The sequence below is a fragment of the Sitophilus oryzae genome, unplaced genomic scaffold (assembly GCF_002938485.1).
Source record: "Sitophilus oryzae breed Bouriz unplaced genomic scaffold, Soryzae_2.0 scaffold_186_pilon_pilon, whole genome shotgun sequence".
NCBI classification, from domain to species: domain Eukaryota; kingdom Metazoa; phylum Arthropoda; class Insecta; order Coleoptera; family Curculionidae; genus Sitophilus; species Sitophilus oryzae.
Window position 1 is genome coordinate 1,101,984 of NW_022146579.1, and position 27,089 is coordinate 1,129,072.

General features: G+C 31.5%; 1 protein-coding gene across 2 annotated transcripts in view; it reads right to left on the reverse strand.

Moving 5' to 3' along the window:
• The window catches only part of LOC115883354 (pleckstrin homology domain-containing family G member 5), a 432,893-nt gene that overhangs the window by 48,904 nt on the left and 356,900 nt on the right, over positions 1-27,089 (reverse strand). For both annotated transcript variants that reach the window (XM_030901711.1, XM_030901710.1), the window contains 3 exons: positions 20,502-20,655; positions 7,778-7,872; positions 1,567-1,817 (listed from right to left, as the gene is read on the reverse strand). In XM_030901711.1, the coding sequence (XP_030757571.1) occupies positions 1,567-1,817; positions 7,778-7,872; positions 20,502-20,655 (500 nt within the window). The remainder of the gene's footprint in view (positions 1-1,566; positions 1,818-7,777; positions 7,873-20,501; positions 20,656-27,089) is intronic.

Here is a 27,089-nt window from a genome sequence, read left to right on the forward strand (position 1 = left end):
TCCTGGAAATGATGACAACTTTTGATTTTTAAATGGCACCCTCGGTATTTTTTTACTTTGTTCGATAGAAAATGACACTCTGAATAAAATGATATATCACATGTCAACTTTTGATATTTAAGCATATTATATGTAAACATGCTAATGAGCCACCCTTGCCATTTGATAAAAATGAGATATGATTAAAAATAAGATTTGGGCATCTTTTAACCAGCCAGAACAAGACACGAAAAACATTAGAGGATCAAATCTATTTTTCCAAGGCTCCTTGATTAAAAGTAAGTTTTTTTAATTCAGAGAGAGTCATGGCACTCTAGATTGAAATTTAAAATACGATGTTAATTTAAGCAAAAATGTCAAAAGTTGAATATGATATGTCATTCTATTCATTAGTGTGAGTGTCATTATTTATGAAATAAAGTAAAAATATACCAAGGGTGCCATTTAAAAATCAAAAGTTGTCATCATTTCCGGTCAAACAGGAAGTGACCAAAAAACAATTGAATACGGCAAATAAATTATAATTTATGTCATATACCAACACATCAAATCTAATTTTTTATCTGGAAAAATCGAAAAGTTATAGTGGTGAGCCACTTTTGAGACGCACCCGGTATACAGGGTAAGTTCTCCATGGGTATCTCCAAAACTAGTGGAGCTAGAGAGTCGGCCAATTTGGGAAAGAATTGCAGTTTTGTGAGATCAAATATATGGGCGCCTTTTGGATTTTTGAAAAAGATAATAGATTACTAGATATTTCGAAAAAAAACAAATTTTGGTTATTTTAAAAATGCTCCTTAATTCCATTATAATCTACTTTAGACAAAAAGTTTTTTTGCTTTTTTTTCTCCGTCTTTTTTTCTAAAGCCTGTCATTTTTGACATATACGACACAAACATATGTTTTTTTAAATGGAAACCATAATTGGCCATGACTTCATAAAAAACGCCGTTTTTAAAGCTTTTCAGTGATATAGCTATAATATGCTTTTTTCGAAAACTTACCTAGTTATAGCCAATTCTTATCTCTTTAACTTAGTTCACTTAGTTGGTATGGTATTCTTATTCTATTTTCTATTATGATTTATAATTAATAAAAAGGGAGCATATGTTATTAAACGGTTCTTTACAAATTACATTAAACAAAAAAAACTTAAATACCGTTTAAGTTATTTTAGTAAATGTTCAAAAAATCCACCAAAACAATCTCATTAAGGATGTGATTATCTACAACTTTTATCAGAAAACTTTTTGTCTAACAGCGATTATAATGGAATTAAGAAATATTTTTAAAATAGCATTTTTTTTAAATATCTAGTAAGCCATAAACTTTTTCAAAAATCCGAAAATCGCATATAATTAACATCATAAAACTGCAATTCTTTCCCCATTTGATCGACTAGATACCAAGATACCCATGGGGAACATCGTAGAACACTCACCATGTATATTACTCTTTCCCTAGCGTTTTTAATCAATGATTCCGAATAATACAGCTAGAATTCAGCATTATTATTTGAAGAGTTCAACAGTTCGACAAAGAAAAAAATATATAGGTACTTCATACCTGGATTGCTCGGCGCAGTATTTGAAGTAGGGCTGGAAAATGTCGTGGATTTTGGAGAAGCCCTCCAGCATGTTCTCGAGACAGGCGGGCCTGCGGTGCTTTCGCATGTCCCTCACTAGGGGGAACAGCGTGTTCCTCCAGAAGATTACGTTGGCTCCCAGGATTTCCGTTACGTTGGAGAACAGTTTCTCTGTGTCGATTTCCTTGAATAGGTTTTTCGATTGGAGGTCTCGAAGGCAACCGAGAAATAACTGGAAATAAGAAGGCATTATTAATGTTAATCGTTGGTTTATAATAATAAAGTCTCCTTTTAAAATATTGTAAAATTTATCTACCCTCTAGACAAGTAACAAAACAAGATAAAACAAAATAGGAAGTCCCATATAAAGATACATTTGAAAAAAAGTTAAACATAACGGGTATACATTACTGAAAGTAGTATTTTAGCAAGTCATGTATATTTGAAATCCATATTCAAATTTAAAGAACGCTCGTAATAGATTGTGTAAGTAAATTTTATTCATGGAACTGGCTTAAAAGCTTCATTTATTATTGAACATTGAAAAGGTAGTGCATGTTTCCAGCCATTTTCCAGCTGCATTAAACGTATAATACTATTTACCTTAACTTCTTTTAGACAAAGTCAATGTGTATGTTTTTAAGTATTTTTAAACTTGGGCTATAAATGAGTTTACTAATTAATAAGTAAATATCCTTTTTCTCAATTTCTGTCTTTATGAAATTTTTGGTAAAAATATTTTAAAAAGCCAAAATATAACATCCTTCAGGTAGAAATCTACGCTATCGAAAGATGCGTGCAACTTAACTTAGATAGGAACTATCGGAAACAAGAAATAACCATCTTATCTGATAGTCAGTCAGCAAAGCAATAAACTCAGTAACCGTCAATTCGGAGTTGGTCAAAGAATGTCTAGAGGAGCTGAACATTGTTAGACACTGTTTCCTCAACGAACACCTCAGTAGATTGAAGCTAAGAAACAACGGCGTAGTGGGTCTACTAATTGGTCATTGTAAGTTGAATATGCATCGAAAGCTGATGGCATTGACGAACGAACCCATGAGCAGGTATGGTCAATCTGAAGAAGAAACGATAGAACTCATTCTATAGCCTTTTATCTGTGCGATTTTTTGTACTTGGCAATGATGGTCCATTTACAAAAAGCTATATGGAGGGTTCAATCTTCAAGTTGCTAGATTTTTGGAAAAGGATAGGACTGGAGAATGTAACCTAAGGATCAGAAGAAGAATAGGACTTTCCTAGGAGATGCGAGACCTTGTTGTTGGTGGGGAAACTCCTCTTACATTATAATCATCCCCTCTTATCTCTTTACCAAAAACCTAAATCCTTGATGGTGGGGGGACACTCAAAGGGATGCGTCACTAGATAGAAGACCGGCCTCTACTGGTATCAACCATGGAGCACCAGGGTACAACCCATTGTATTATTGTCTTCTTTACTTCTACATGCGGGGCTCTGTAGAAGTGGACCGACTAACTCTTGCGGTGTATCACCAGCTTTTCTAGAACTCCAATGTAAGAACATCGATTTGACGAGTCATCAGCTTGGAGGAGGAAGGCCATAGTCAGATCCTCACAATGGGAATTGATCTAAAACTTAAGGAGGCAATAGAGAAAGAGTTATCCTATCCATATCCTCTATTATAGATCCGGGACAACACCGGTATCAGGTCTAAGGAGAGACCAAGTTAAAGAGGTGGACAAAATAGAGACAGTTTCTCCAGCCTTCACCTCAAAGGTACTTGAGCACGAAGGGGTAAATCAGGACACGAAGGGGTAAACCTCAACCGGGGAAGGGTGTATACCCTCGTAGGAGGCAGATGTCCACTCCTTGGAGGATTAACAGCTGTTGTCAGAGAAGGATGGAAAATACCCTGTCCCCTCGACAACAGGAGGATCCCCATGTATGATGAGTTATAGACTGTATGATGAGATATAACTCAAGAGAGGAGAACACAATAGATCTTTAAGGTCACGGTGATTCAAATAATTTTATGAATAATAAAATTATTCATAAAAATTGACAAACGAAATATAAAAATTCTCTGTTACATATTTTATTAAATTTTATTTAATATTATTTGTAATAAAAGTCAATTGAGTTCTTCATAATAAACCAATCATCCTCATTAAATAAAATTAAATAAATAATTCGAATTCTCCTGAAACAATTCCTGAATGAAACGGCAAATTTATTTGCCAAGATATTCAATTATACCATTCTTATTAACTTCTTCCTTAATAATTTTATTTTCTCGACACAGAAATAGAAATTCCAACTTGACAAAACTAAATTTGTTTCGTTATATTGTCCAAATCAACTTGAAAAGAGCCGACCAGACAGCACGAAATTTAGACAGACAAAAAAAACTATTACAGTTTTTCCATTGAATGGGAAAAAATGTCAGCTGGAAATGCAATTTTCTTAGAAACTCGTCTGCATTTGCATGCTGAGTCAGCGGATGGCTGTTCATTTCGCTTTGAGTCAGTTCAATCGCTTTTTTGATTGAAACCGTGAAATAGATAGCAGCGGAGTTTCTATATTGTTCTACATTAAAAGGCACGTTCTATTTTAATTTAGTCTTGCTTTATACGGTTTTACAGTTTTTTACTTTTTGTTAGTTAAGCGATTTTGTTCTGTAACTGTTACTTTATTTGTATTTTTTGTTTTAAATTTAGCAAATTATGCAATTTATGCCATCCATAGCACAAAATTTTTGTCTTTCTTTGATAAGACTTTACAACTTCCAAGCACACAGATTTAAAGAAAAAACATGTAAGATGAAAATTAATTAACTTACAAATAAAGAAATATGGTATTGTTAAACTGAATTTAAAAACCGAGAACTGATGTATATGATTTTTCAATTTTAAGATATGCTATTATGAATACTTTATACAGAAATTCAGACAAAAAAAGTAGATTCGATATGTTAGTATATGATATAAATCAGGATTGATTGACGTATTCAATTAGTTTCGATCATTTCCTGTTTCACCGAAAATTATTACGACTTTTGATTTTTAAATGGTACCTTGGTTAATTTTTTTTATTCAGTAGAAAATTATATTTTGAATAGAATGATATATTATTTTGTCGGTGAAATGTGTTGAACTGCCGAGTCCATTATAAAAAATGTCTATACCTATGTGGCGGATTCATCTCTCCAAAAAAATCCTTTAATCAATTAATTAATTAATTTATTTATTTTTTCTTTATTTCTTATCTTTTTTTTTACATCTAATCACAGTATAAGTGTAAAAAAGGCATTATAAAAAGTTTATATGAGAGGGCAAATATAATATGTACAGACGACATTTCACTAAACAGAGATATAAACCACATAAAAAATACATTAATAAAAAACGACTATTCACCATATTTTATTGACAAAACATAACCCCAAATCATAGACACAATGATAACAATACATAATATATACAACTTACAATTCCATACATATGAGGCGTTTCGGAAAAAATAAGAAGGATAGGAAAATAATATAACATACGAACATCTTTCAAAACACAAAACACACTTAGATCCATTTTATCACATACTAAACCAATGAATGTAGAACAACAAACAAAAAATGTAATATACCAAATACCCTGTGAATGCGATAAATTTTACATTGGTGAAACATCTAGACCTTTAAATGTTAGAATTAAAGAACATAAAGATTATTTAAATTTTCACAAATCTAAGATTTGTTTTTCATTCATGGGACACAGGGCACAGCATAAATTTTAATAACGCCAAAATTATAATGAAAGAAGCGATAGCCTCTAAAAGAAAAATAAAAGAGGCTTTTTTAAATCAATCTAATAAAAATAAATTATTGCTCATGCATCTGTAGATGTTAGTAATCGCTTCTTTGATTTTAAAGAACATAATGTAATTGTTATCAGGTAGTAATTGTTAATTTTGAAGTTTAACTTTTGATATAATGTCATTTTAACAGAACGTCAACGGTTTTCTTGTAGACGTATCTGTTTTAAAAAAGTAAAGTGTTCTCGAATAGTTGAATTTAAATATTTTAAATAGTTTTTTTCTTTATTCTTTGTATGTTTTTGCTTCCGACGACGGAAAGAGATAACTTTCCGAAACGTTAAGCATTTTTTTCTTTGTTAGGCAAATTTGTATTACTGTAAACATAACTTCTGACAAGCAGCGTCCGTTTAGGTTTAACGCAGAAGTGTTTACAAAAAATAAATATTTTATTTTGTAGATTTTCTTGCAGTGCAGTGGCGAAATACCCATAAAGAATTTTTTTGGAGAGTCCATTATTCTTAACTTTAGAGGAGAGAAAAGAAATGGTACAAAAAATATGATCACATGTAGCAAGTGTATTCATCCGTTAATATGATAAAGTGACAATAATAAACAAATAATAATATTTGGTGGGGAACAACAAAACTCAATATTTCGTTAAAAATTTAATGTAAAAATGATTTCCAAGCCTCCTTGATTAAAATTTAGTGGCTATAAAATCGTGATCAAAACTAGTTGAATACGTCAATAAATCATAATTTATGTCATATACCAACATAACCAAATCTCTTTTTTTATATGAATAAATGAAAAAGTTATAATAGGGGTGAGCAACTTTTGAAAAGCACCCGGTATATTAGTATAAAAAATCTACATATTTTAATACTTATTTAATAAACTTCGTTTCGAAAATTTTTTTATCATACACCAATAAATTATGATGCAATAAAATCTTACATTGATTTTTAAAACAACATAAACTTGTTCCAGTACTCCATGTATGTAATGTTTGTAAACATTACTGATATGGTGTGCTTACAGAAGTCTTTGATGATATAAAATATAACAAAACGATGACCAAACAGATTTATTTTGGTTTGATTGAGACGACACTTTACGACGATGTCGTAAAGTGTCGGTGAGATATTAGTGCATCTCCCGTCAAAAGATGGTAAAGAGCGTTTTTCGGCCCGCTCAAATATATGAAATGAACAAAATTCTTACAGCTTTAGTGTATATTAATAAATAATATTTTCTTGCCTTTAGCTGTGTATTTTTTCTAATTTCGAAAAATCGAAAGTAGAGAAAAAATTAAAAAAAAATAAAAAGTAAAAAGAAAATTGTTTTGCTTGTCGTAAAGGGGGGAACCAAGCTCCACTGACGGGAGATGCACGGGAGACGCACTAATATCTCACCGACACTTTACGACATCGTCTGCAGATATAAAAGAAGTTTTGCTTGCCGTATCGGTGAGAACCAGCCCCTGGACAGCCCACCTGATGAAGGGTAGGCCCAGAAACCGGTTGTGGGAGTGGAGCTTGGTTCCCCCCTTTACGACAAGCAAAACAATTTTCTTTACTTTTATTTTTTTAAATTTTTCTCTACTTTCGATTTTTCGAAATTAGAAAAAAATACACAGCTAAAGAGCAAGAAAATATTATTTATTATATACATAAAGCTGTAAGAAGCCTATTCATTTCATATATATATATATATATATATATATATATATATATATATATATATATATATATATATATATATATCTTATAATTTAATCATTACCAACAACCATTTATCAAAAATAAGCTGTATGTTCTTCTAATTAGTTCGTTCCCTAGAGTAATCAAATAGACACGTTTGAATCAATTGAAACATAAACGTTTATTTCTATTCATTTACCGTAAAAATTAAAGTTAATTCGATATCTATATTCAGCTGATATTAATGTTTTGACTGATATGTATGAATAGTGCCGTGAAATATTTTAATTGAATGAAACTGAGATGGTACGGCAAATGTGTGAATAAAACTTAAATTAAACAAGTGCATTACAAATATGTATTTTTGTTAAATATTGTTCTATATAATTTTATTATAATTTATTAAATCTTTGTCAAAGAAATTTAGTAATCATGAATTTGAGTTTGACTAGATATCTACACTGTTGTTTACTATGACAAAATAATCCTATTACGTACGTCAAACCTGTACCCGAAAAGTTCTTAACTTTGTTGGAAAGTAACCACTGAGAAATTTGTGTTCATAGATGAATAACCTCTAAAGATGTTTTGAAGACAACTTTCCTAAGTTTGTACTATATATTAGATAAAAAGATAAACATAATTATATTGGGTACATTTAGTTAAAAACTTAATAAAAAATATGTTAACTTACGTCTGTAACTACTTTAAGGGTTTTAATATAGGCAACTTCAGTCTTGATTAACTCCCATAATGCTGTCTGTTGTTGCTGTAGTCTGTCATTTAAATCTGAAAATAAAAAAAGTAAAGTCACTTTAGAGAAAGTTACATAATTTTACAGGGCGTTTCAAAAAACATGTGCCATCTCTCGTGGGGAGATTCCTCACATAAAAATAAAATTTATTTTTCAAATCAACATAGGTCCGATTATACTTTGGTATCTACAGAGTGTTAAAGTCTTAATATTTTGTCGATTTATTATAATTTTCTTCCAAGTACTTTTAGCGTTTGGAATGAAATTTTGAGGGTAAAAGATAATACTCGTATAGATGCGACATATTTTAAAGCTAAAAAGTATCGACATATTCACCAGAAACGTGCATATGGATTATCACTGGAATATTTTTCTGAAAAAGCATGTACGCCACTGACTTTTTCCTTTTGTTAGCGAAATACTGTAAGCAGTTTAACGCCGATTAAAAGTTGTTTCTTAATGTTTTGTCTTTGATATACTTGTCTTGATGATTTCGACCTCCCTCATGAAAGGCCATTTTATTAATCAGCCTTGATCCAAGTCTAATAGCAACCTCTAAAATTTTTAATATCATTAACTTTCAAAAGTTTTAAATAAGTACTCATTGATTTCTCATTAAAAAATATGAAAAAAAGTTCCTGTAAACATGGGTATGGAAATGCATGATTTTTCAATTACAGGATGTTAAAACTTTTTAAAATTAGCTTTTCTGTAATCTTAAATACCATTATTTCTTTATTTGAAATTGCTTTAGGTTGGATTAATAGTAATAATAAATAATAGTAAAATTTAATAATAAATTAGGTAAAATATATAATTTATTCATTTTACTTTAATTTTATTAAATGTGATTAATGTTAATTCCTTTAATTTGATTTATTTTTTAATTTTATTAATTGTGATTAATACGACACTGGCATATTTATTACAAACCAATAATCAACGAGAATATCCTTGAATAAAACGAGAATAAAATTAAATTATAAGAAATAAAATTGTAAATCAATAAAAATAATGAATTATTTGTAATTGAGCAGTAATATCTGTATTATTAATCCGGTAAATGATGGAGATAAACAATTGTGATTGATTAAAATTTTATTTTAAGATGAAATCTTCGTTAACAACATTCTGAGAATTCGAATAATGAATTGAATAATGACAAGACAAGTGACATCTGTGTAAAAAAGACAGCGATTTAGAGTGACAATTTGGTTATGTCAAATTTACAGTGACAATTTTGATTATGCAAAAGAAATGCATATTCTATGAGATAACTGGTTGCCTAACGATTAACATTAATTTAAAAATAAATCAACATTTAAACAAAAACAGGCCACAGACCACACAAAACAAATTGTTGGTTAGTAGCAGTTCTTATTCATAGTAGCAGTTAGTAGTAGTAGATATATAGATGTAGAGAACTGTCATTTTTTGAATTCGTCAAAATTTTGGGTCGCGAAATTATTTTGGGTCGCGACCGTTATACGCGATCTGGCGCTGCTATAGCGGTCGCTAAGAACAACGGCAAACAAAAACAGAAATAATTTTCTCTTGTCAAAGTCAGAATCTTCAAAAATCATAATAATTGTTCAAAATCTAAACCACTCTCATTAAAGAAATTCCGAAAAGTGTTTATAGCGTTCATTTTCAAAGTAATTATTGCTATCTTGTGAGTTTAATTCAAGTTTTATTTACTTCAACCGGTGATAATTGTGAAAAAGTGGCATTGAAAACTTAAAAAGCTGTGCTGTTAACTGCAAAAACCATCGTGGATCGTGGCATAACGTCGGTTTCCAATTTTTCATAGGTATTTCATATATGCGTCCTTATATAAAATAAAGTTTCTTGTATGCAACACACTGTATTTTATTTATAAATAAACGAACGAAAATAATAATAAATTTGAATAAACAATATTTGGCGATATAATTCCGGAAAAAGCCGAACCGCTCCGAAATTTTCAAAAGTTTTGGGTTGCGACTTTGTATCATGGGTCGCGACCGTTGCAAGAATAGCGCCAAATAGTGTTTAAATTGTCCTTATGGGCACTTTCTAATTTAAACTTGTTTCATTTATCTATGGCTGTTAGTAAGAAGTTTAACTTCAAATATGCGCACATAGTGCTCACACAATTTTTATTTTTAAGACCATTTTTTCTACAAAACACATATATCATCGCATTGGCTCGACGTATAATAAACTCATAAATATTTCCGGACTCTACTTACTTGGAAACAAACATTTATTTAGTTAATACCGAAACACATCTACCGAGCAGCGGCAAGATTTATAAGCTTACCGTATTTAATACCGGCGAAATCGTAAGAAACCGCACGTAGAAGACGGATCTTTCTACGGTAAATCGCAATTTTGAACAGGTTTCAAGCGTGTGTAAGACGATCGTATCGGATTAAGCTAGGCGAAGCCTTTAAAAATACATGAAAGTTGAGGTGAATTGAGAAAAATACGCTTCATTTTATTCACTTAGAATTTCTTTAAACATGCTTTTCTTTAACGAGTTTTGTAAAGTGTTATCGTATACATTGATTTACTTTTCTAATAAATTTCTTCATATTGAATTGTTCAGTTCTTTGAGAGTGAACAATCTTATATCCAGGTTGAGCCTTAAATAAATGCAAATATTTTCAGGACTAGTTGATCTCGATGAAAGAATAGTATATTGTTTTATTAGGAGTAAAAATGACATTTTTTGTGGCAATGCCATACAGCCGAGGCACAACAAGTCATTTTTACTTCGAACAGAATATTCTATTTTTTTTTCAAACGGCACAGATAATTTTTTTAAAATTTCAAATGTTCCAAACAATATAAAAAGATTTAAAACTCATACCTTGTATGTAATTATATATCTAGAAACCATGGTTACGACATATTTTCGTACTATTATGCTTAGGCGTAAAAGTGCTTTTCTTTACTTTTTTAGGCGTTAAAATTACTTTTTTATATTGTCAATCACGTCCCAAAAATTAATACTTTTGTGACGTTTGAAAAAAAAAACATATTTTCTCTTTACCGTTTTTCAAAAAAGTCCAAAATAACCGAGATATTTTACTTCAAAAATTTCTCAAAAAATGATTTTTTGCTTACATTTTGAGAACCAACATTTGTTTTTTTTTCTTATAAATATAATCTACTACATATATTATGTTGCCATATTATTAAGATAATATTTTTTAACTAAAAATTAAAAAATCCCTAAACTTTAAAAAAAATCCAATTTTCAAAAAAAATGTCGAGGGAAAAAACCCGTAGACGTGTTTCTGGGATCAAAATATAATAAATAATAGCTCCCGTATATAGCGTTTAACGCCTTGGGAGTAGCAAGGTACAGCTCGCCATGCTACAGCCGTTCGGTATACAAGGAAGGTAATGTGGCTAGCACTACGCTTCAACCGCCTATTATTACCTCAGGATGCCCAAACTATTTTTATTTTATTAAAAATAGTCTGCTGATGAACTGCTGGCTGTAGGAATCGAACCCACAACCTTTTATTTGGTAGACGAGAGCTGTACTTCTACGCCGCCGGGCACCTTTGGTCAAAATGTACTACCCCTAAAAATATTTGCACTTATTTAAGACTCGCCCTGTATTTTGTATTTGGGGTTTTAAAGATAAACTTACCTAGAAAAATAGTTTTCTAAAAAGCAGTTTTAAAATATATAACTAGGTAGCTCCTTTACAATAATTCTTTAGAAGTTGACAATATCCAATTGTAAGCTTACTACACGAACAAAGACCCGTAGATAAAATCTCAGAATGTAATAATATAAAGACGATATAAGACATAAAGTATCCATAACAACTGAAATCCATAAAATAAAATCAGATTTGCTCTTCTTCCGTGATATTATTGGAATTTTATTTCGCTTTTATTGTTGCTAGCAATGGGTAAGTGAATTAGAAAACGGTCCTGATATGCAGGAAAATTATGAAAATATTTTTTTGCACAATCCTCTTGGAAAGTAGATACATGGTGTATCAATAATTTGGGCACCTAGAACTAGTACGTATTTTAGGAATAGAAATAAGTTAATTGAACACAATTTGCCTCTATATAAAAGTCCTTTGTCCGTTAGGAGAAAATAATAAAACATAAATCTAATGGCATTGACATAAAATTCCATATTTGCATCAACTAGATTCTTATAGTCTACTAATTGTATCCCTTGATGTGACAAGAAATGTTTTTTGTCGGTCAGCTTCGAGAAAGGGCTTCTTTTTTCATAAACAATACGAATTGTAGTTTTTTTACAAGAGAAAAAATGTAGTCAAAAAGGATCTTTAAAAAAAATCAGTCGCGTCTATCAACTTACTTACTTCCCCCCCCCCCCTCAGAATGATAAACCGTTTCTTAAAAAATAGGTCAAGTGCGAGTCGGACTGGTGCACGAAGGGTTCCGTACCATTTATTGGGTTTTATGAATAAAAGTTAAGCAAATGATTTTACTTAAATTACTTGAAATAGACTTATACAATTTGTAAACAACCAACAAAGATAGTTCTATAGAAAAAGCAATAAAGCAATTGGTTCTCTTTATTCATCAGGCCTATTATCTATATAACATCAGACACTATATTATTATAAACTTTTTTTCCGATTTAACTGAAATGTTGAATGCGCGTATAAAGTAATTTAAAAAAAAATGAAGAAACACATTACTAAAAGTTGTATTAATCAATAATAAATATGTAAAAAGTAAAAATAAATATGTAAAAATATGTAAAAATTAAAAAAAAAGGATTAAAAAAAAGTCGGCTTGACTAGGATTCGAACCTGCCTTACTACGGCTCCAACGTCATAGCAGCGTAAAGTCCTAATGCTTTAACAACTCGGCCACCCAAGACTTGAAAGATTCTATGTAAAATTCTTACTTAAAAGATAATGTTTAGTGACAGTACTTTTTTACTTATAAACATTTATTTAATTCTGTTTTTAGTATTTGTTCTTATAGCGGCAACATAGATACATTATCTGTAAAAATTTCAACTGTCTAGCTATAACGGTTCATAAGATAGACCTTTGTGACAGACGGACGGATAGCGAAGTCTTAGAAATAGTGTTCCCATTTGGGTACGGAATCCTAAAAACCCAGGTAAAAAATCTAGATAATAAACGAACCCGCCAGAATGGTATAGATATTATTTAATATGATAGAAAATGATATGATCCAAAAAAAACGGCCCCACGTAGGCTTGAAAATGACTATTGAACAATTTTAATTTTTGTTTGGTATGTGTTATTTTACTTAAAAATAAAAAGAATTAAGACATAAAAAGTTAGTTTTAGCTATTAAAGAAACACTCAAAGATAAAATACTACTTTCTCACTACTCCAGACACATTAGGCTGAATTAGTAAACTTTCGAGGCAAAACTCGCGACTAAACAAATTAGAATTTATGACTGCTGTCACATTCCACGAGATACCGATTTGATATGCCGAGATTCATAGAGACAGTGCTTTCTATTTAATGAAATAAAGCCCTGTAAGCTCGTCGGGTCATGCAGATCAATGGTCGCATGATATAAAGGCACTGAACTAATATTATTACGCACACAAGTGGGATAATGCTATCCTGCAACTAGACGTAAGTGGGTTTCGAATAATAGCGCATGGAATCTCTGAGGTAATTTGCAAATAACTTACGTATTTGTGGCTATTTAGTGGTGGTCATTCAGAATTCTAACAAAAAAAAGAAAGAATCACATTAAAATTTCATTCCTCCTTATTTTCAGTGTTTTTAGCAAGGCAAAAATGAATTAAAACTAACTCTTTTTAAAAAAGGCCGGTTTAAATTTCTTAGTTCATAGATTACTAAGTTTACCATCAACGAATGATATGAAATAGAAATAAATTACATTAGGAATATTAGCTGAGTGTAATGGATATTTTTCTTCGTTAGTTGATAAAATAATTAGGAAACGTAGGTATAAGTTTGCGATTTCTGTGTTTCGACTATTGAAGTGGAGAAAGGTACGTCAAACTATATTTCAATATCGTCTGATAGAGGGTTATCTCGTGGTCTAAAAATAATTTTCAAGAATGTCAATTATAAACTTGTGTAGAGCGCTAATAATAAATTACCAAATACTTGCTAAAAAACTACTAAGTAATCCTAAAGATAAAACAGCTCTACTGGAAAGGTTGGGTATTTATGAAATTTCAGGTAAAGATTGTAATCAAAAATATGTTTTGGGCAAATTAGAAGATCAATAGATTTAAAGAACATATGGCTTAGATAAGATACGGCAGAACGGATAAATCTTGCGTTGCTCAACACATTGTTGATAAACATCATTGTAATTAAAAATTAATAATTTAAAATTAGTCAAACAAGTTTCAAATACAAGGCATATGAAAGCGTCAAAATAAATAAATGTAAAGATAAGATGAATAGAGATAATGGTCCAATTCCTCCCAGTTCTCTGTTCCTATTGCTCTAGCCTTGGTAGTTAATTGTTACGCTTGGTTGGTTATGATTCACTTGGCTAGTTATTAGTAGTAGATATTAGTTTAGTATTAATCATCTGGCTGATAATGCTAGCAAGGTTAGCGAAACGCGCGTCCAGTGCAAAAGTTGTGTTTTGGTTAGGGGTGGATGGGGAAGTGGAAACCGGCCCGGGAAAAACAGGCAACCGGCCCAAATCCATAAAAACAAAATGACCATAATGAAGAAACATATTTTATTTATTAATATATAAGTAAGGTTGTTTTTCACTCGTGCGAAAAAGCCTTTTTGCCTCCGATTTAAAAAAAAAATTAAATTGTCTTGATCAAATTTTCATAAAGATCCTACTACATAGATATATTACTACAAAATGGCTCAGTTTTACAGGGTTCTACTGCTTTATTTCCATTATGGATAACGGTAATTTGATTCTGAATAGGCTACGATTTTGAGAAACTTTAAAACTTCCTGATTCATTCAGTTCAGCTGACCCAATCCTCTGTAAAATACGTTATTTTTAACTTTTCAGGTATATACTTTCTTACAAATTGTAGAAAGAAATTCCCGCTTTTCTGGTATAGCAGCAGCCTCGTCGTGTATACTTTTGCTCTTACTTTTCTACATTTGGCATCTTGTATAATAATGCCATGACTGAAACGAAAAAACCTACGCAATACCTAGGCAGTGGATACAAATGTGTTCTGATGTAATGGTATGTTACAGTCCATAATAAGAACATTTGGATTTTCGAGACATATTAATATTTTATTATCTAATCTAGTTTAAACCTTATTTAACTGTTCCCTGCTGTCTCAGTAATTTTTAGTAAATTCATTTTAGCAACATTTTAAACAACAATTTAGACTTGGCTTTTAGTCCGTCCCCAATTCAAACCAAGCATAGAGATAGCCATCTTTATGTTTTCTGTCAACCGCAGAGTTCGCGTCAAATTCGTCTACCTTTTTACAAAGGGGAGCTCGAAAAATATTGCACCGAGGCCCCCAGTTGTCAATCTACGCTACCGTATTCTTATATACGGTAGTATCTTGTATACACTTAGATCGAGGCCTGACAATTTATTTGAAACGCTTGGCGTAATTTTTACGTTCTCTAGTCGACAACCCTATTATCGTTTCACTGCTTCTGTGGAGGGCTGTCAATTGTTCGTTATTATTACTGAGTATTTTTAGGGTAGAATTTTGGATTGTCCCAGCTCAACTTGTATTTGGTGTTTGCTGACACGTTAGTTTTCATTAAGAAATGACAGTTTCTTTGTTTATTATTGAGCCCTCAGAAGTATTTCGAGGTAGGTTTATTTTGTTTATTAGACCTTGTTTGGTTTTAAACACGAGTTTCGTATTTTCAGGGTCTAAGGTACGGGTAATGTTCCAAGGTACGGACAGTATCCTATGGACAGGTGTCCTATGTAAGGATGTCCTATGGACGAGTGTCCATTGTATGCATAGTTTATCTTATGTACAGATTGCCCCAGTATGGATGTAGCGTAAGCCCCATGCTGCTTTGCTCCTGTTTTCCAGCCTAGTCGATAGTTACGGCTGTATTGGTTCATGGCGTACTCATTCTGGCCCCTTTCCTTGTATTGGCCAACGGTGAAGCCGAGAGGGAGTGCAGAGATACGAGTCCCAACTCATGCTGTACTGTTTGAAGCAGGATTGCCTTAAGAATGAACACCTAAGTTTAAATTTAAGTTCTGGTTTTTATGTTCTACATTTTCAGTCTCGAATAATTGGTACAGACTTTACGTCTAGTGGTTAACTTTTTTATGTCAGTTTAATATTTAAAATATGATTTAGATCTTAGGTTTCATTACGAACATATTTTGTAATAGTATTACTTTCTATATATAAATTGCGTCATTTTGACAGATGAAAAACCGAACAGATTCTAGAATCTACGGTTTGCAATATATCAGATTTAATATCGTATAAAATATAACAAATTAAATAAAGTAATGCTACCTTTTTTATATTATCAATAGCTTTATATATACTTTTTTATATTGTACTTTTCCATAGTCTTTTCATTGAACATATTTATTATTATTTTTAACATAACTTTCTTCGACATATAGCCACTATAATTATTAAAATTGTACAATGCTATTTACCATCAGAATCCATCATGAATAAATATAGTCATTAATTTTAAGCAATAGACAACTGTGTTTTCTTTCTCTGTTCATGCCTGGCGCCCAATATTTACATTTTCGATTTTTTTTATTGTTAATTAGTTTTTCTCCAGTGAAATACCTTATCCACGACTGCTCTACCGATGAAAAGCTGCCGTTTGCGGTGGTAATGTTTAAAAAACGTTATAAGTTGTACCAAAGTTTATGTTACGAATGGTTGTGTCTCAGTTCACTCAATGATGAGGTGTTCTGGTTTCTTCCCTCAGAATATGCATTGTCGCCGTTCTTTCTTAGCTTCAATTTACCATCAACCTTTCTTAATAACTCAATTTATAAATTTAATGCGACTGAATGATCGTTAGTAGTAATTAAAATGCATTTATATCAAGAGCGTTGTGTAAAAGGTCAAGACATTTTTTAACTGCTGCTTTTGCACTAATTAGATACAGAAAAAATACAAAGAAACAGATTTTAAATGAGCAGCTGACCTATCACGCGAATGTCAAGGGATATATTTAGTTAGGTTAGTTATCGAAAAAACTTTAAAATTAGTTGATATACCAGAGATATTTGAAGACTTTTATATTTATTAATAATGTATACTATGCAGTAAAATAAATGCAAATGCAAAGCAAAACCTCTTACAGGATGTAAGATGGCGATCGATTCTAATCGTCGTTAATCAATCGATGTCAATTAATATACAGAGTGAGTCTTAAATAAGTGCAAATATTTTCAGAGCTGATAGATCTCGATAAAAGAAACATATTTTCTCTTTCCCGTTTTTCAAATGAGTCTAAAATAACCGAGATATTTTACTTTGAAAATTAAAAAAAATTGAGAACCACTGGACCTTTTTTTGTGTTTTCTTTTTGTAAATTTAATATACTACCTATGTTGCCATATTATGAAGGTATTATGCTTTTATGCTATTTTTTAGTGTCCGGTGGCGTAGAGGTACAGGCTCTCGTCTACCAATCTCAAGGTGTGGGTTCGATTCCCACACCCGGCATTTTATCAGCCGACTATTTTTATTAAAATAAAAATAGTTTGGGTACTTAGGTCGACTCAGCCTTAAATGAGTACTTGGGAGTCACAATCCTGAGGTAATAATAGGCGGTTGAAGCGTAGTGCTAGCCACATTACCTTCCTTGTATACCGAATGGCTCTAGTATAGCAAGCTGTACCTTGCTACTCTCAAGGCGTTAAACGCTATATACGGGAGCAATTATTATTATATTATGCTTTTAACTAAAAATTATAAAAAAATCAAATATTAAAATTTTTTGTTTCGCGAAAAAAAAAAGTCATGGACTTGTTTCTGGCGTCGAAATATACCTACTGCCCCTAAAAATATTTGCACTTATTTAGGATTCAACCTGTATACTAAAATAATTTGCCATAGTTATAAAGTTCTTTCTATAAAGAATTATCACCCTATAATATTTACAGCTTGTATATAAATCGTGTAGCTCAATATATATCTTAAGAAAGTTTAATTTTAGTATCTATCTCGTAATACAAATTGATATATAACTATCCAAAACATCGCAAGTGTAAATAAGAACGTTAAGACTAATGAAGTTCGACGTAATAGTTTTCTTTTAGTGGTAATATGTTTCGAAAACTGCCAAGTTTCCAGTAAAACTTAAGAAATTTATTGTTCATAAACTAGATTAAGCTAGAGAAATTATTGATCTAGCCATTTGGTATTTTTACAATTTTAAAGCGGATGGGCTTTAAAACTTGATATCGAACATCAAATTTTTCAGTTTTTTATCATGTTAAAACATTATAGGATATTGTAGTAGGTACGTTATTAAATTTGATGTTTCGGGTAAGCTACAATCCGACTTTTATTTTAGTTTCAAAATTACTAAGGTGGTTTATAGAGTGTGTATACAGGGTGTTTCGAAATGCATGTGCCATCTCTCGTTAGTACTATAGTTACCGGAAAATATCATACTTTAACAATTAATCAAACAATTAATCAACACATTAATCAAAATTAATAATAACCATCTATCAAAGAATGAAATCGAATTGATACTATCATAGAAACGCCTTTTGATTTTTAGGACTTCAACCATATTTTCATGTTTTTCTTAATTTTCTTTAAACGGTATGGAAATTTGGAAAAGTATAAACGGGATTAGCCATTTTAGAACAAGCAAAAATTTACGAAGAGTGTATTTTTCTCAAAATATCAATAATAAAAAAGTTTTTTTTTTTCTCTTGTAAAGACAACCCGGGGACATACTATAGAAACTGCAAATCAGATACAAAAAAATTATGAAAATATTTTTTCTCAAATTCCTAAAAAAAATATAGATTAGGAATAGAAGAAAAAATTAAAAAAACTCGAAAAATCATCTTAATGAAATTATTTATTGTTCAGTGTTATACATTATTGTATTTTATAAGATTCCTCATTGTTTTTTCCTGCTAAACCTGTTCGAAACAAATCGTTTTTACCAATCAACCTCAAATAGCTTTCAATTTTTCCTTTTTATTTCTCGCAAACACTTTCTAATCTTTCCCGTGCTGCGACGAAAATAATATTTCCTATAACAGGCTAGGTCGAGAATGGCGTCATTTCGTAAACAATACTGACAGCAAAACAATAGACAAAATGCGATATCGTTTCCTTAGAGTGATAAATACAATGTGAGACACCGTCCGGCAAAAATAACAGACAACTAAAATTTTTTCTGCACTTTATAGTTCCATACCCATGTATCCATGTATTTATTGGTTCCTCTATAGATTTTAGAAGAAACTTTTAATGGAACTTTTGAAAGTATTATATTAGATCAGGCTACCTATCAACTTTGAATCTCTTCCGCTAAGCCGTTTTTAAATTATTTGCACAATTAGTTCCTTAAAAAAAGAAATTTGTACAAGGGTAAGAAACTGATTACCAGTAATTTATTAATCTTTAAATTAAAAACCTAAATTAAAGTAAAATTAAAATTAAATATTAAATTAAGGAAAAAGTCCCCGTGATACGAAAACTAAATACTCCGAACAACGGGCACCTGCCCCAGCATTCTTCAAGCAGAAATCTACGCTATTGAAAGATGCGTACAACTTATCTTAGATAGGAACTATCTGAAACAAGAAGTAGCCATCTTATCCGATTGTCAAACAGCCTTAAGAAGTTGGTCAAAGAATGCCTAAAGAAGCTAAGCATCTGAACAATTTAGGAAACGAAAATAAAGTCGTCCTACTCTGGGTGCCAGCCTACCAAGGGATAGAAGACAATGAAAAAGCAACGACCTATCTAGAAAAGGAGCGAACACTCCACTAACTGGACCAGAACCGTTCTGCTTCGCAAGTTGAAAGCAAGTTAAAGCAGAACTCAAGAATCTGGAAGACTCCATCCGAAATCTGGAACGGAAATCCCCCAACGGTCTGAGACAACCAAAGAAATTTCTCAGGACTCGGTTTTTCTTAACAGGACACTGACTCCTCAATAGTTTGAAGCTAAGAAACAACGGCGATTGCAGATTTTGTGGAGAAACTGGGGAAACACTAGAATACCTCATCAGTATGTACGCCGAGACAACAACCATTCGTGCTATAAACTTTGAGACCACTGATATCGGAGAACTAACCTCTGTAAAACCGTCTCAGATACTGGATTTTATCAGAGCCCTGACTGTATGATGAGTTATAACTCGAGAAAAAAAGACACAATAAATCTATAAAGTCGCGGTGATTAGCTCCCCTCCTATAAAATCTACAATCTACCGATGGATATTAAATATTATGGACCGAGCGAATAACAAATGTTAGAATGCTAGAAAGGATGAATAAAGAACAAGAACTATTAACAACAATAAAAGGACGGAAAGTAGATTATTTAGGTCATATTTTAGGAAAATACCAAACCAAACTATGAAATTTGGCAAGTAATACCGTCTAATACTACAAGTAGGTATAGGTGTGTAATTAAATCATAAAAATAGTCTTTATACGGAACCCTCTGTGAGCGAGTCCGACTAGCACTTGTCCGTTTTTTTATCACTCTGATATCTTACCGTTATAATCTGCAATGATGTCCCGCCAGTCATCCTCCAGTTTGTAAAGGGCGTCGATAGATTCGCACTGTCCTTGGGGATAATCGACGTTTTGCGGGATTCCCTGTCGGCTGTATCGGTCCAGTTGTTCGATCAGGGCCTCGTATTTGAAGTCCTGCAAATTAAGAGAGACAACGTATAAAGCAATGCCTAGCTCTAAGATTATTTACGACAGATAAGTGGCCTACTAAAAATAAAACTTAGGGTTGGAAATATTGTAAGATTAAAATTTAGAGAATACTGCATTATTTTCGTGAAAACAAAAAATACTATACGTTTTAGAAATTTTGTCTGGGCATCAAAATCGGGTCTGTGTGAGAGTATAAGAGGTGAGCAAATATTGAACGAGTATTAAAAATAAATCATGGATTCACCGCTTAGAATATGGTTCCTTCAATTGAATCCTGGCCACCTTTAATCCATAATTTGAACTAACGAGTCGTAAGAATTGAGTCGGATCACAAAGCGACTTGTTCATTTCTATGGCTCGGTCGTTCAAAGAATCGTGAGAATTGATTAATTGCTTACAATACGGTTCGTTTAAAAACAAATATTAGAATTATACAGGGTGTCCCAGGCTGAGCGTGCATTAGAAGTTTCTAGAGAACTACAATGACAATCGGAGATTTTTTGCGCATTATTGTTTCACTATAATCACTTAAATCATCGATTAAAAATATTTTCAATATGGCGGTACTTCTGGAAATACCGAAAATTGACAGTAACTTCGTTATTTTAAATAGGCACCCCCATTTTTTATTAAATATTTAAATTCCCTCTAAAAACTTTAAAACTAAATCTTAAATAACTAAAAAACTATTTATTTTAGGTATAGGAACATGCATAATCAAAAAGTAACGACTTGAAAATCCTCCTCACTAGAGAAATAATAAAAGTGGGTTTCTATTTAAAAAAAAAATATTTGCTATAATTTTTTAATCTGTTAATTTCCTGACAGCTACGACCAATATTATATGACATTCAAACAATTTAATTTTTGAAATAGATAGCCACATGTTTTCTCTCTATGTTACAGTGGCTGTGGTAATCACTAAATTTGAAGTTTAGGCTATGGAATAATTGCTTTTGACAGGCAGTTTTTTTCCACCAAAAATTTTAATGTTTTTTTCTATTTAGTTAGTTATATTCTATATTTTATATTTTTATTAGTTATATACTACCTGGTGTTGCATCGTCGAGCGGGACATAGGCAATCCCATGTAAATTTTAATGGGGTCAATTATTGACTTCCCTAATTATTTTAGAGAATAATTCTATTTAGGTTTATTGAATGGTTTTTAAAACCCACATTCAAAAGAATAACTTTTAGATATTTTTGATTAGCCCGTTTACGAGTTATCGCCGATTTCTTTATAAATATTTCTCCTTTCTTTATGGCCCTGTATTTACTTATGAGCACCAGTCAAGGTAAAAGATAATTGTCAAATGAAGTTGCCATTTCAGAAATTTACCTATTTAATGCTTTATTATTATTGAAAACTCATACCGAAAAAGTATTGATGATTAAAAGGTATTATCAAGGAAATAGTTATCAAAAGGTGTCGGACATGTTTGCTGCTCTGTATCCGAATAGACCGATACCTGGAAAATCTACAATGAAAAATCTAAATAAAAAATAATAAATAACTGTAGATATGAAGCAAGGCAGGAACAAAGAGAAGATGCAAGAAATGATACCGACTTGGAAGTTTTATTGTGCGTGGAAGAGAATGATGGAAAGATCAGCACAAGGAAACTTGAGGATGAAATAGGAATATTTCATATATATTTTTCATATTTCATTATATTTACACAAGGATAAAAAATACGCAAATCTAGACGAGTTAAAAAATGCTATTTCTGCCGAATGCAATAGAATTTCAGTTTACCAACTAGCGAATGTAACAAGAGAATTTTATGATCGCCTGGGTTATTGTCTAGCAGTCGATGGAGGAATGTTTGAACATCTTAAATCCTAAAGTTCAAACAATTTAATAGTACCTAAATTAATAAGTTATTGAATATTGTAATAATACTATAATTAACCTTGTAACTGATTACTTTATTTTACTTTAATTCATATTAATTTGTATTTATAAATACATCTTTAAAATTTCCGATGTAAGAATGAGTTTTCAATAATAATAAAGCACTAAATAGGTAAAGTTCTGAAATGACAACTTCATTTGACAGTTATCTTTTACCTTGACTGGTGCTCATAAGTAAATACAGGGCCATAAGAAAGGAGAAATATCTAAAAAGAAATCGGCGATAACTCGTAAACGGGCTAATCAAAAATATCTAAAAGTTATTCTTTTGAATGTGGGTTTTAGTGCTCTTCAATAAACCTAAATAGAATTATTCTCTAAAATAATTAGGGAAGCCAATAATTGACCCTATTAAAATTTATATGGGATTTCCTATTTCCCGTCCGACGATGCAACACCCGGTATATCAAAATTCATAAAATTAAATAGAGAATTTCAATATGTAATAAAAAATGGTGGTGCCTATTTAAAATAAGAAAGTTGCTCTCAAATTCCGGTATTGCCCGAAGTGCCGCCATATTAAAAATATTTTTAATCGATAGATCTCATAGTGAGACAATAATGTGCAAAAAGTCTCCGATCTAGATACTGTAGTTCTCTAAAAACCTCTAATGCACGCTCAGCCTGGGACACTCTGTATATTATGAGCTTGGCTATCCGAAGAATTTAATCATCTGCTGATGATGTTAACATGGTTAGCGAAACGCGCGTCCAGTGTAAAAGTACTTAAAAGTGTTTTGGTGTATTGTGGTGATTTAGTGTTTTATTTTGCAATATTTATATTTACAATCCTGCTAATTAAATTCCAACTCAAGAAATAAATTCAGAAAAAAATATTCAATTAACATTTAGCATGCGTTTGCAGCCCTTTCCCTTCATATCTAGATATAAACTATATCTTTTTTATGTCGAAATCAAAATTTAAATACATCAAAGAGACATAAAAATCCAGACAATTTTTTCATAAACAGTTTTATACTTTTTTATTTCTTTTGATACATTAACGGAAAAAAATAACGGTTAAAAAGTTAAAAAATAGCCGGCTTCCAATAAATGGCTTCAAATCAGGGGGAAACATTTCCAGACACGATATTTGTGGCGAGATTTAATAATTTCAACAGACACGAACGATTTATCAAAGATCTAGACGATTTTTTTCATGCTTCTTATTTTTATTCGATTTTTTTGATGCTACTTCACACAAAAACGAAATAAACACGATGTAAAAAGTTATAATAAATAAGTATCTTTCAATAAAGTACTCGAAATCGGTGGGAGAATACTTTTAGAAACTTTACAGAGGTTGGCCATTTACAGGGTGTTTCAAAAAACATGTGCCATCTCTCATGGGGGATTCCTCAGATTTATTTTTTATACACATGTTTTTTTTCTGAATGCCAATCGGAAAATGTCTGCAGTAGATTCTGCAGATAAAAATAAGTAAAAAAGAACTGATATATATTGTTAGAAATATGATTATATAAACAAAGAATTGATTTATTTTTGGGAAGATAAGCACGGACCGCTGTCGGTCGCGCCAGTGTGATGAGACACTTCAGCACGCTCGTTTCAATGCTGTCTGTGTTTATTAGTTTCCTGACGTATTACTTGTGATTTATAGTTGATTAAATGTGTTGAATTGTAGTTTATCGGAAAGGTTCTGTGTTTTTATTATTTAATTGCTAAAATCAGAAGTGGGATAGAAACTTGGAGGATGCATTTGAATAAGATAAGTACATATTTTCTAATTAGGTTTACAAATCGAAAGTATTGGTTGATGTTTGTGGCTTTGGAAAATTACGAAAAGTTAATAGTTCACTTAATCAGTTGTGTATAATAAAGTAAATTTTTAAAGAAAATGAGTCACGGCGTCATGTCGCAAAACTCAGAAGCATTTCCGTATTGAGATTGAGCATTGCAGTGTTTATATTAAGCAGTTGGAACATTTAGCAGTTTTAGAGCCTAGACACCAAACAGCCTGTATAAAGTTACGGAGGGAAATATTACAATGATTATTATTAAAACAAGTATTTTCTGCATTATTTCATAGCGGTTTAAGTTTAATTAAGTTTTTATAGTCTGAAATTGTCTGAATAAGTTTTAGTGATCTGTTTATTAGTGGTAAATACATTGGTACAGAATGGTTGGTTTAAAATATTAGCCACACCGTTTAAATTTTAATTCTGAATAAGTTTTTTTAATTGCATAACAAATAGTATACAGGAAAGTTTTTGTCAAGAAAAAAATACTGATCGGTATTTATTTAAGCAAAGTGATAAATATTGTCGCTTTTGTTTGCAAGGCTGCTGTTGTTTTTTTTTACTTATTTCTTGCAGGTTAAAATAGTTTTGTTGTTTTGACTAAATTAGTCATTATGTCATACATGCCATATTTTGTTATTGGGTCATTCTCAGCAAGCGTTATGTTTTTATTTTATCAAAGTATTAGGAAAATTAAACATTCTAACTGAACTTATTGATTATTACTTGTAAATAGTAATATTATTCGTTACATATAAGAATAAATGAATGATCCTGAAGAAAACAGTTGCATTTGTTATGTTTGTTTCTATTTTTCTCAATTTGTTTTATTAAAAATGCAAAAAAATTGTGAGTTTATTTTATCTGTGGTTTTATGCAGGGGATTTCAACTAACTAATTTTAAAACGCAAATTATTAATAGATGAGATGCATTACTGAAATGACACTTATTTTTTGTATATGTGTTGAACTAGTTTTGTTTATTAGTCATTGTCTACTTAAGTTTTGGTATGTATTGCAGAAATATTAAAAAAATGATGATAAAAATATTAATTATGATTAGTTAATGTAGATATCAGGATATGAATGGCACGTGTTAGAAATGAATGTGTTGAAAGCATGGACGCTTTGCACTGTGAGTAATGTGTGAGTGGGTGAGTGCTGTTAGTAATGTAATAATTTAGTAGTGTTTTAGTAATATTTAGGTGTTGAAAGCATGGACGCTTTGCACTGTTGTAGTATTTGAGTGTTGAAAGCATGGACGCTTTGCACTGTTTTAGAGTGTTGAAAGCATGGACGCTTTGAACTGTTGTAGTATTTGAGTGTTGAAAGCATGGACGCTTTGCACTGTTGTAGAGTGTTTAAAGCATGGACGCTTTGCACTGTTGTAGTATTTGAGTGTTAAAAGCATAGACGCTTTGCACTGTTGTAGATTATTGAAAGCATGGACGCTTTGCACTGTTGTTGAGTGTTGAAAGCATGGACGCTTTGCACTGTTGTAGAGTGTTGAAAGCATGGACGCTTTGCACTGTTGTAATATTTGAGTGTTGAAAGAATCGACGCTTTGCACTGTTGTAACGTTTAAATGTTGAAGGCATCGATGCTTTGAATTGTTAGTAATATGTAAATATTGAAAGCATGGTAACATATAACATATAAGCATGTAACATATAAGATTGAAACAAATATATTTCTGTGTTTGTAATGAATGAGTATTGAAAGTCTGGAAGGTTCTGAGTTATGAGTAAATTGATAAGCTAATAGAGTAGTAGCTGGGTTCGTTATAAAGAAACCTCTCTAATTAAGATACCAATTCCTATAAGAACAACTGACTACTCAGAATATCACCTTTGGTGGATAGCAGTGAAGAATTCCTTCTTGATATTCAATAGTCGATTCCGAATAGAATGACTTAGAGAGCGAAGTCCGTGTCAGAATTGGCCGTGTTAGAAATATGATTATATAAACAAAGAATTGATTTATTTTTGGGAAGATAAGCACGGACCGCTGTCGGTCGCGCCAGTGTGATGAGACACTTCAGCACGCTCGTTTCAATGCTGTCTGTGTTTATTAAAGTTTCCTGACGTATTATTTGTGATTTATAGTTGATTAAATGTGTTGAATTGTAGTTTATCGGAAAGGTTCTGTGTTTTTATTATTTAATTGCTAAAATCAGAAGTGGGATAGAGCTATATATATATATATATATATATAGATATAAATGTTTTAGCTTTTGGGCCTGATGATGGGAATAGTTTAAGTCCCGAAACATGTCCCCCTTGCCCCCTTGCTTTTTTTGAAGCATTAAAATTTAAATAAACATCTTAAAGATTGTGAGTTATTTGTCCCCTTACCCACCTTCAGAGGTTTTGTTATGATAATATGTACTCACACTGAGTTCGAGCACGTTTAGATAAGTAAAAAAGTTTAAAATAATGTCCTGAAATACTTCCTTTTGGCAATACAGGGCGTATATGGGTGTAGATGTGGGATTTCCAGAACTAACGCTCATATTTGGATGAAAATTGGTATCTGGGGGTTTTTTGACATGAGAAATTCGATTTCGATGTCTCCTACTTGTAGGGGGCGCCTCTACATATTTTTGAAGTGAAACTTCTTTACGCGCGTTGGGAGTAAAAATTCAAAGCCGTGACACACGAGCTAGCGAGATGAAAAATGGCAAGGATCGCACGATCGTGCAAACACCAAAAAACATTTGATTTAAAGCTAAGAAAATCATT